This window comes from Pleurodeles waltl, chromosome 3_1, assembly GCF_031143425.1.
Source record: "Pleurodeles waltl isolate 20211129_DDA chromosome 3_1, aPleWal1.hap1.20221129, whole genome shotgun sequence".
NCBI classification, from domain to species: Eukaryota; Metazoa; Chordata; class Amphibia; order Caudata; family Salamandridae; genus Pleurodeles; species Pleurodeles waltl.
Window position 1 is genome coordinate 1,628,692,093 of NC_090440.1, and position 12,030 is coordinate 1,628,704,122.

A 12,030-nucleotide genomic window follows, 5' to 3' on the forward strand; every position below is an offset into this window, starting at 1 on the left:
CTAACTAAAACTGCCTAGTGGCAACTGCCCTGGGTAACATACACATATATTTATATATAACCTACTGGCAGTGGCCAGTAGGTAGTTATAGTTAGGACATAGTTTCCTTAGGATGTTTTTTTGGTTGTTTTGCAAATAACTTTGGCACCGCTTGAGCAAGTCCCTGATTGGTTGGCCGCAACCTGACAAAAAAGTTGCGACCGCCATTTTCTTTTGTCGCATCGGCTCAGGGGTGGGAAATGAACAGTGAAAAAACACATAAGGGTTCAGGATACAGGTATCCTGACCCCATAAGCACATAGAGGGGTCCTTTAGGGACCCCTTGTGGGCAAAATGTTCCAATTTTTTGAGTTTGGCCCGATCCATGGATCCACTGCTGGGTCTGCAGATCTAGAAAAAATGGAAAAAAAAAAACACGCACTGCACCCAAGCTCATGAAGGCAGTGCGCAGCTTGGGTTTGGGTGCCTACAGGAAGGTTGGCTGCCGGGCCTGGCCATAGGACAGGCCCTGCTGACAAACCCCGCTGTGCACGGCCAAAGGCTGTGCGCAGCGCAAGATTGAGTTTTTATGGGTTTGATCACAGGCCTTTTGGCCAACCCCCACTTTGCATGGTCAAAGGCTTCTCGCAGTGCAGGGTTGGGTTGTTATAAGGGTTGGCCGCAGGCTCTGCGGCCAACCACCGTTGCACACGGCCAAAGGCCGGGCGCAGTGGTGGTTGGATAAACAAATAGCAATGAAAATTACTTTACGTTAAAAAAAACAAAGAAATTCATTGAAAGAAAAAAGGTTACAATGACGTTATAGTTAGGAAATAGAATAAAAAAACACATAGAATTTCATTTAAAAAAACGTTACAAAGACGTTGTAATGAGGCTCACATTTTACACATACAAAACCACAGAATTTCACTTGTTAGAGTTATTTCAAGTAACTACAACTCGCACACTAAAGTAACTATAACTCGTACCCCCACCATGCACAGTTATCTGATCAATAATTTTACTGCACATGTTCCAGTAACATTATCAATGATGTTATCAAAGATGTCATGAGTGATGTAATTTGTGGGGTAATTAGCAGTGCATTGCAAGGGCAAGAGTTAATGTTATCTTAGGACGTGAGTTATAGCTACGTGAATTTCTATCGTTTTGTATGTGTAAAATGTGAGCCTAACTATAATGTCCCTGTAATTTTTGGATGTGTGTTTGTGTGTGTGTGTCTGTGTGTTTACGAGATACAGCTGATTGAGAGTTTGTCAGAGATGGTACTTTATCACAAGGCCAACAAATTACCATTGCCACCAAACTCTCAGTCTGAGTGTCACTTTTAGAGGGGAGTTGACCTCAGGTGTACTCCAAATGAGTAATCATCTCTCAAAAAAACATTCAAAAGGATGTAGAATGTCAGTTCATCAGATTAAAAAAACACTGAACATGCTTAACATATTTCAAGAAAAGAATCACTTGTTTGCTTTACCACACCACTGCTGGTAACAGCCCAGTATATTTTCTGCTCCTTGATGTCAATGGTGATGAACTCCACATGGTCAAGATTATTGACAACCAGTACTGCAGCATTGGAGCCATCCATATCTGCACTGGCGATCTTTGCCTGTATACCACTCTCAGTCCCTTGGTCTGTCCAGTACATTTTGCTGCAGTAGAGAACAGCTTGTCATTTACAGAGGCATACAGTGATGAGGTCATAAGGTAGAAAGGATAAAAATACATCTATATGAACATTTACAAAGCAAATCATGACAATGTCAATAACATGTTAGTTCTGTAAAGCTGTTGATTAATTTATAGCTTTGCAAATCATTTTATTCAAATTAATTGTTATGAGTGTAGGAAGATGAAAGACTGGTGTGTGGCTTTACAACTAACTAGATGGCTGCCAAACTGTAGAGCTACTCATGTCAGCAGAGTTTTACTGAATTTATGCACCATTTAACTTCCTCATCATCCACATACAATTAGGATGCTTTCAACTTGCCCCTCTTGAAATATGAGCTTTGAATTATGGCATAGGATACAGTTTAAGCACATTTTCTTTGAGCCCTCTAAAGTATTTTCATGACATGAACAAGCCCTCAATTTTGATTACTGTTAGTGCTCAAACTCAAAGCTTTCTTCATGTCATTTTCATTTGGCAAATTTTCACTAGTTATCCCCATTTGCTGCAGTATGTTTTATGTAGTGATTTTCTTTTTATTTGTCCTGGCAAGCCTGTATTTCATATTGTCAAAAAACATTAATTTTGAATTGTTCACAGAGTTTTGCAGTTAATTTGACTGTCTTTTGCTCCTACTTTTATTTTGTATTAATTTGGGTTAATAATATATGATAAAAATATTATATTCTTGTTTTTTAAATGCTTCATGGGTCCTTTCAGAGAGATATCTAGACCCGCTTACCTGAAAACTAAGGGGGTCATTATGACCTCAGCGGTCTTTTGTAAAGACCGCCGAGGGACCGCCGTGCGGAAGACCGCCAGTGGTGGCGGTTTGCCGCTCGGCCTATTATGACCGTTGGCAGCTCTCTGTCCTTTTACGGACGGAGAGCCGCCAACAGCCATACTGGCAGGAGGCGGGGAAGTGGAGGTTGCTCCACCTCCACCGCCACGCCAACAGAACACCGCCCAGCGAATCACGTCCTGTGATTCGCCGTGGCGGTGTTCTGTTGGAGGTGTGGTGTCGGCGGAGCTGCCCCCATGGCTCCCGTCCCCTCCCGGAGGATCGGCAGACCAGGTAAGTCGATCGTCCGTGAGGGGAGGGGGGTGGAGGGGTGTTGTGTGTTGTGTGGGTGCATGGGGGTGTGCGTGTGTGTAGGTAGAGGGCGTGTGTGAGTGCGTGTATGCTTGCGGGGGTGTTGTGTGTATGGGAATGAGTGCGTGTATGTCTGTGGGTATGTCTGTATGGATGTGTGCATGTATGTTTGTATGTGGGTGTGCGTGTCTGCCTGTGTGTGTGTATGTAGGCATGTATGTTGGCGTGTGTGCGTGTAAGTGTGTAGGTGGTGCCTGCGTGCGTGTCGTGTGGGTATGGGTGATGTGATGTTGGGGGTCGGGGTGGGGAGGGGGGGCCCTGCCACCTTTGGGGGGTGGCAGGGGTGGTGAGGGGGGTAGGGGAGGGAGTCAGGGTGGGGGTGACCACTATCAGTGCCAAGGAATTCCCTGGCACTGATAGTGCTTACCGCCATGGATTTCATGGTGGTTCAAACCGCTGGAAATCCACAGCGGTAAGCCAGGTCAAAATACCGCAGGCGGTATAGTGACGGCTGCCGGGCTGGAGACCCAGGTCTCCAGCCCGACGGGCAGAACGGAGAACCGGCGGATGACTATGGTGGTAACCGCCATGGTCATAATTCCATAAAGTAAGACCGCCAGCCTGTTGGCGGTCTTACTGCCGGTTCTCCGCCTTCCGCCAGGGTCATAATGACCCCCTAAATGTCTCAACACTTTTTTGGGTTCACTATATTGAAGATTTAAATATATTTCACTACTCTTAAACCCAAAAGTGACAAATTTAATGTCTTCAGCTTTAAAGCTCTTCTTGTTTCTTCTGGTGCTAAACTGAAGTGTGTTAAAAATGACCCAGAAAACACAAGATGATTCTCTCGAATCAAGGTGATCGCGTGCGGTGATCGCGCGTGACCTATACATCACAGGGGGGAGGGCCTCCTATCAGTGACTGGAAAGTAATTCCCTGTCACTGATAGGGCCTACCGCCACGGTTTTCATGGCGTTATGAACACCATGGAAACCATGGTTGTAGGCAGGGTCATGATACTGCAGGTGGCACAATAGCCACTGCCAGGGTGGAGATTGTTATCTCCAGCCCAGCGGCTGCTACCGCCATAGCGGTCAGAGTAGTACATTGGCGGATTACCTTCAGCCAACCCGCTAATGTCATAATGTGGTGGTAAGCACCGCCAGCCTGTTGACAGTACTGCCACTACATTATCTCTGACCGCCGGGGTCATAATGACATCCCCCATTTATTTAATGCATTTTTTGTGGTATTTGTTCCCTTAAAAAGTTAAAGCTCCTGGTCCTTATGGTTTTTCTATTGTGTTACCATACATTTTTTATTAAGTGCTCTTAAATATTTGGGGTTACATAATTCATTTTTACCTACATATCTGGCTCATGGAGCCTTTTTATAATCTCTTTTTAAGATTATTCACAAACTTGACAACGGCGATCAATATAGTAAAAATTATAGAGATGTGTTTTTGACTAATAGTTTTTGTAGCATACTTAATTACTCCTTTGTCAGCAGTAGATGTGCCTCAGATGATGCAGTAATATACTGTAATATTATTCTTCATTTCCCTCCTAATATAAATGTTCTTTTAGCTTTCCTATTACTAGATGTCAAGAAGGCCCTCAACTGAATTAGTTGGAACAATCTGTTTAGAGCTCCAAAATGATTTTGTTTTGGTGAAAAATTATTAAGATACTTTAATTTAATAGTATTGAACTCTACATATATCACAGCTGCTACAATTGCATGTGCACTATCCAACATGGAACTATTGCCTCTTAGTCTCCACAAGAAAATGTCATTTCATAATGATGTGTCTCCTGGTTCCATTTTAGCCTAGGAATCTAGAATACAGGATATGAAGAGCAACTGTTTAGTAAGCTTGACATGTTTGGTTCGTGTTTATCTGTACCAATAGACTAAGGACCTGAATTAGTGCTTGGTGGATGCAGGATATGTGCTAAAATATGGAGGACATTCACCCTCCACTCTGTTTAGAGTGCAAAGACATCAATACACTCTAATGGGGTGGATAGGACAGCTGCTACTTTGTGACAGAAGCCTCACATCCAACAAAGTCTAGATCCACCCCATGTCTCTCAATGATCTGTCTAGTCACCTAGTGAAGTTACAATAAAACTTAGAATTTTTTCTCACTTTCCTTTAATCTTTAATGCGTCAAATCCAATATTAAGGGCCCTTTCTTCCCTTATTACACATACTATAACCATTTTCTTTTCAGCTATTTTATGAATTAGATCAGTGGTTCTTAGCCTTTTGACTTCTGTGTACCCCCACTGAATTATTATTGAAGTTCAGGACCACACTGAGGTATTATTGGAGTCCGGTAACCATAGCTGAAGCAATTCTGATGATTTGAACCATAAAACAGTACACATAAATAGAGAAACAAAAGGTCATCAAACAAATTCACGAATGCTTAAATGTTTTATGTAATTCACAAGCAAATATAAACAAATCTACATTTTAATTTTGATGAGAAGTATGGAGCTTTTGTAAAATCATATAAGGCTACCTGTTATCCATTTTATATTCATTTTAATGCACTTGCTCTGCCCTCATGAATCAATATGACAGTACCAACTTAATTGTTATCCTCTAGTTTCAAATTCCTTTGCATTTACTGAAAATGTTGAACCTTTGTATTTTATATTTTGTTTCTTTATTGATATACACCTTATGAATTTGTTGATATTAATTAATTTTCTAAGCAGTCGTGGACTCCCTGAGTAGGTGTCGTAGACCCCCAAGCATCCACAGACCACAGGTTAAGAACCACTGATTCAGATAATGAAATCAACTTATTAAGTTGTCTTGTATGTGTACAGAAAATCTAATTTTATTCCTTAATTCGTTGACATTTTTTAAAAATCTCTTTTACCCCTTTTAATTCTGAAACAAATTATTGTGCTTAGGCTCCTCTAAAATCCAAAGTTTTGGTCACTGTGACATGCAATCATTTTTTCTGGGCCAAGTTACTGACTGCTGTTTTTTCATAGAATCAGCTTCGGGTACCATTTGTATTCTCTTAAACCCCTCTGATTGAAGGCATAAAATGCTCTTCACATGGGAATTTCTTTGAGTGTGATTATTGTTTAAAAAAACTAACCATCCGAGAGGTTTTACCAATGCGTATTTTCACAAAGCTCCAAAAGAGAACTTTAGATCTTCATTAAACATGCAGTTATATGGTGTTGAAACTTGCTGTGCTTCCTGAAGTGTTGCCACAAGTTAATAATCAAACTGCTCCTCACCATGAACTGGGCAAGAATGAGGGTCAGGTGGACCAGTAACTTCGACCTACACTTTATTATACTAAAAATGTCACTGGGACTTTAGGATTATTTACAAACATGTTCAGCCCTGCTAAGAACAAACAAATATCCACCTAACCCTGTATTCTAATGGGAACTTTAATTATTTATATATGTTTGAAAGGGCTGAAGGTCATCTTTACATTACAATTATTTGAGATTTTCAAGAACACTGTTTCGTAAAACAAGTCATGTTTGCATAATTATTTTCATAACGCTCTGCAACCTTTCTTGTAGTCAGTTAAATAATTATTTTTCAAAAGCATTTGGTAGACTTCATTAACTGCTCATATTCAGATATGATAGAGACAAATATACAGCGCACTCACCCTCGGGCTGGATCAACAGCAATTCCTATTGGCCTTCCAGTAGCCGTAGGTGACCCGTCGTTAGTGATCAGAGTCTTTCTGCGCTGAACTTCACTACGTAATGTTAACACCTGCATAAGTACAGTTGGAGTTAGGCATTGTAGACTTTTGTTACAGGTTTCACAGGCAATCAAAGTGCTGTTAAACATTCACCGCAAAATCCACCCAGGTATGCAATGCTATCATGGCACACCTCGAGATCCTGCATATGTATCAACGTATACACAAGACTTTTTGAAACTGAAGCCCCTGAATCTGAAAGATTTATGCTATTTGATGGTCATTACAAATCCGTTAAAAGGACACACACAAAATGAGAATCTTGTAGCCTATTTATTTATTTATTTATATATAGGACATTAACCATGGTCAGATTTCCACTAGATATTGCAAGGTATATACTTGATTGTCTTTTTTACTGAAAAGTCAAAAGATCTTAGCTTTACACAATTCCCCAGCACCTATTTACAGACTGTTGCAAAATGTATGTATATGTTAACTTTAAATGTTGCAGTACATACCTCAATTGACTGCGTTCCAGGGTTAGTGTAGTAAAGGTTTCCTGAGATCCAGTCTACAGCCAGGCCAATAGGAGTGCCCAGGATTGCGGCTGGAGCAAAAACAGTTCTGTTAGTTCCATCAGACTTCACTCTGTGAATTTCACCCTTAGAAGGAAGGGGACGAAAAGAGAACAGAAATGTTTGAAAGAAGTTAGCATACTTTTATGTGTCCCTACAGCCCTTATGGTATATATTTCTTTAAAAAATATAATCTTTCTCAAATTGTATATCTAGTAAAAAAAATTAACTATCAAATATAAATTCATTGACATGTTTGGTATGTTAAAATTGGTGAAAAGCAATGACAGTTGGAGAAACATAAAATAGAAAACACAGTCACTACTACATGAAGAATGGAGAGCGCATAAGGCACAGTTGAATCAGATTGATTTGTGAAATATTGCTGTCCTATCAATTTGAAGCCATTGAAAAGAGTAGAAGGCATTTAGGCAAGGAATGGCCACTATAGTGTTGTGTCCCTAAACAATGTGCCTTTAATGACCATGTCCCCATCATGTTCATGTCCCCAGGCACCAAAATATCTAGGTTTTCTTACACTGAGAAACTAATAGGGTACACAATATTATTGTTAAGCATGTGTATGGTACATTTTAAGGAAAACATAACCTATTTGTTAACAATGTGAGCATTTCTCATGACTGTTGTTTGTTTTAGAATGCCTGATTGAAATAAATAAAAGCCTGCATCAGATCCACATTTAGCTGTGTTACCCATTTGAAGTAAAACAAACCACACCGTAGACAGCCCTAACCCACCCTCAGAACCAAATTTACCTACATACTACAACCTCAGAAACAAATGTTCCTACATACTACAATTAATTATAATCACAAATGTTTTGGTCTAAAGGCAAGGTGAGTATTTTAAAAGTGGATTTAATTAAAAAAACAAAAAGTATGCATTTTCCAGTACGAAATTGAATGACTAAACTGAAAGTTACATCAATAGTTTGGGGGATGTAAGTTAGGAAGAGGTGGTGTGTATATTACCATGGTGCTTTCAATGAGGATGAATATTGTGGTTTTCATGCTACACGTGAGAATTTGTGTCATGGTACCTTACTCAGTATTATGATTGACGTTGTCAGGTATTTAACTGCTAGGGAAAACATCTAGCCATGAAAAGCATTGTCTTCATCCCAGGGCAGTGAGCACATCTATGAAGCCTGCTGTACTGTACTGTAGCAAAGAAATTACTATCTGAAAATCCAGTTTTCAAGTTCACAGTACAAGATGAGAAAAACTGTGTTGTGTACATCAGTGGGTATATAAAACTGAATTTCTGTGAGTGCTCAACTTTATAATCAAATGAGTTCTCCTCACAGTTCGATTCTAAAGCTTATTTTGTATATCTCCATTTGAAGGATTTTGCTTTTTTGATAATGACTGATTTTGCGGCGATCAGACTGCACCACGAGTCTGGCGGTCCCATGACCGCCAGACTCATAATTTGGGCCTGAGTGTGCAAGCATTCATTTTCAACACTTTTGATCATGAAATCAAATATGACCAAGGCTGTTACTCTGATACAATCTTAAATGGTCTAATTTCTCCATTTACTCTACATGCATTGAATATATTTTTAAACAAGGATGACTCATAATATAGACACATGCCAAGGATGTACAACACATTACACTTCATTCACTTTTGATTTTCAGATCTTTCTACTCAACTGCACACTGTTTGAGCTACAAATTTGCTTAAGGTCAGCCTCATACATCTAATAATATGAGGGACATTCGCAATAGAAATATCTAGGAATAGTCCTGCTGCATTTTAACTTTACATAATGTGGACTTTTCTGGTCATGAGCTACAGGTAGGGAGACCAACTCCTTATTACAGACATGGCTTCTATTCTCAAACGTTTTAAAGATAACTTGCTGCATTCTGGGTTTGTAGTCTGGTTAGGCTTCCATTGAACTTATTAGCCTATCATACCTGAAAACAATGATTTGTAGATGACAATTTCAAGACTGGAGGCAACATTGATAAAGACTGGAGTGAGGTGGACACACTATCTAGAGGCATCCCATTTTATCTGAAAAATTATCAAATCATAATCATTTCAAACCAGCCTCATTAAGCAGACCATGACCCTCATATTGAACTGTAACATAGCAACACCCATAACCAGCTCTGAAAATTAGAAACACACTGTCTGCTATACAACATCGCTCAACCGTTTACTGATATGTTGCCAGAAATGATTTTAGATGGGTGGTCCAATGCTATGTTAGTGTTTGCTTTGTCCTATCTTGGTCTGCCACTGCAGCATGATGATACCATCTATTGGAGTCCCTCACCCCTTTGGAATAATCTATCAGGAAAAAAAAAAATGGAAGCACATTTGTCTCCGGAACGGGGGCTACACATGCAGATTTGAATCTGGCATTTCTAAGGCCAAATGGTATTCTGCATTCTGGGGGCAAAAACCCAGAACAGCGAGATTTAACTGTTGGGATGGCAACTGCAGATTTTAATTCTGGCCATTGGTACAACTGCATGTCAATCCAGCACATTCTTAAATGAGACTCTAGAGCTCTATTGTGCCTTAAATTATATTCATTACTAGTTATGTTTTGAATTTAATTTGTTTGGGAATTGGCCTAATTATCTCTGGACCTGATCTGAAAAATAGTGGACAGTGATATGCATTCTCTTTTTCTTTTACAGGCTTTAAGCCACAAGTTTATCCAAGCTACCAAACAGTCAGTTAGGAGTAATCCTAGGTCATCTTATAGGTTACTTTCTACCTGCAAATGTCCCAGAGATTTCAGAAGTGCCAGGTTCATTACCATTTTGAAGAATCGAAGAGATGTGGAATATTTAAGGGCATTAATGTTACAATGATAAACCAGTTAATTCTATTCACGGATTGCTCTGCAAGTTAAACTAATGTAACATTTTAGTTTTATATGTAACTTTGTTTTTTGTCAAGTTACGTGGATAATTGTTTCACAGTCTGTTGGGGTATAAGGGTCTTGTTAGAGGTCAGCTGATGCTTGGGATCCACCAAATAAAGGCAGAAGCCCTGCAAACAGTATGTTTCCTGATCCTCACTTAGAGGTCAGGGAACTGCGGTGTTTCCAGTGGCAGAGCCTCACACAGCTCTGCCACTGAAAATCCCTGATCCGACTTCCCATCTGCCACTGGGCCACCAGCACAAATTGATGGTCTCCCTTCCCTATTTAAGACAGTGTGTCCATCCATGGATTTTCCTGGCCGGAACAGCCATGTCAGGGCCAATGCTTTTTAATTTACTGAAATAAACTCCTGAGAGATTGTTTGGTTAAAACAATTACGTATGCTCGGCAGGTGTAAAATGAGGGCCACACATACTGCTATGCCTACAATGTCTCTTCTGCACTGTAGGCAGTGAGATTCCCACCTGACAGGCAGGTACCTCAAAATATGGCACATGCTACATCTGTCAAGAGATCAAAGGCCACAACTTTTGTTGACTAGGCAAACTTAGTGCTATTCTCAAGGATATGAATGAGGGTGTAAATAAGACCAAAGAGTTTGGGGCTAAATGCATGGATGAAAGGAGTTCGGGATATGAATGGTAAATTTACTCTGACTTCCAATATTACCTCTTGAGATATATGGTGAAGAAATGAAGTAGAATCCAATGTTATTTATGTGAACTCACTGACCTCTAATGAACCTCTATCAACTATTATTCTTTACTTACAGTGTATTCAACCCAGTAGATCATCTGCTGTGTGTCATCAAAGTCAACATCATAACCACTGTAAAGCCCAGCTATTGGCACCATGGCATCATTAGATTTCTCACTGGGGTTTAACGACATCCCATAAATGATGCTGTCTTTTACAACAATAAGGAATGGCTGGGAATCTGAGAAAACAAAATAATATCAATCAGGCATACCGTGTGGAATAGTATACCAAAACAGTGGGCATGTATTGCATCTGAAGCCTGTTTAATAATCAACATACAGCACTAGAATTTAGCAAGAAAACAGTTAACTGGAAATATGTTTCTGTCTTCCAAGCATTTACAGTGCTAATGCCAGTTCCTATACAGATATATCAAGATGCATAACAAAAATACAGATACTATTTAATGTATTTTATTTAGTACAAAGGAGCACCAGTTCATATTAGAATATTCCACTTGTTCATAAAGTTCCAAAGTGACTAAGGGCGTTGGACGTAGGGGTGCGGGATGTGGCTGCAGCACCCCCAATATAACTCTGCACGAGTTCAAAAGGAAAATTAGCAATAAAGTAGTCATTAAACTGTGTTTTTAAAATACCCATTTGCTGTTAGCTCAAAGCATAGTTGAAGTGCCAGGCAATGACTTCTGATAAACTGCTGTTTATTTAACATGAAGGTTTGTGTTTATTTTTCCTTTCATTGATTTTGTACTTGAAATTGCGTAATGTGAATTAAGTGACAACCTTGCTATCGTTCAGGAAGCGTGAATGGAAAGGCTGCAAAATGCCAAAATGGGTACTAACAGGTAACACAATTTAAATACTTCTACTAGAACTAAAAATATATCAAAATGTATCAACAGAAAAGAAAGTACAAATGAGGTACATCGTGTTTTGTAATTTTGAAGAGTGATGAAATCAAAAAATGTAATAGGGTCAAAACAAAACTAGAAACTTTACTTGTGTGATGCACAAATAATAAATACGCAGAAATCTCACTTTCCCACGTAATTTGTGGTACGCCGTATATATTTAGCAGTTAAACTGCAAGGTTGATGATAATTTAGAGGACACTTCAAAATGCTATTTCAATGGAAAATGTGCTCTCTGTAAATTACACTACCCAGGAACACCATGCTTCAGTCATTTATTAGAGGAAGTGCTCTCCAAGATGTGCCATTGTCTGCACACTGCTCCCACACCAATGCTCATTTGGTATGCTTGTTCTTTGTGTAATGCTGCGATTTGTCATCATCTCTGTTACTTCACTGTCATAACCATTGATGGCAGCA

General features: G+C 39.6%; 1 protein-coding gene across 1 annotated transcript in view; it reads right to left on the reverse strand.

Annotated features, from left to right (window-relative positions):
- LRP2 (LDL receptor related protein 2) overlaps positions 1–12,030 on the reverse strand; it is a 363,947-nt gene that overhangs the window by 142,575 nt on the left and 209,342 nt on the right. The window contains exons 32-35 of the mRNA XM_069225286.1: positions 10,751–10,917; positions 6,993–7,136; positions 6,433–6,542; positions 1,478–1,655 (exon numbers count right to left, since the gene is read on the reverse strand). Coding sequence (XP_069081387.1) covers positions 1,478–1,655; positions 6,433–6,542; positions 6,993–7,136; positions 10,751–10,917 — 599 coding nt within the window. The remainder of the gene's footprint in view (positions 1–1,477; positions 1,656–6,432; positions 6,543–6,992; positions 7,137–10,750; positions 10,918–12,030) is intronic.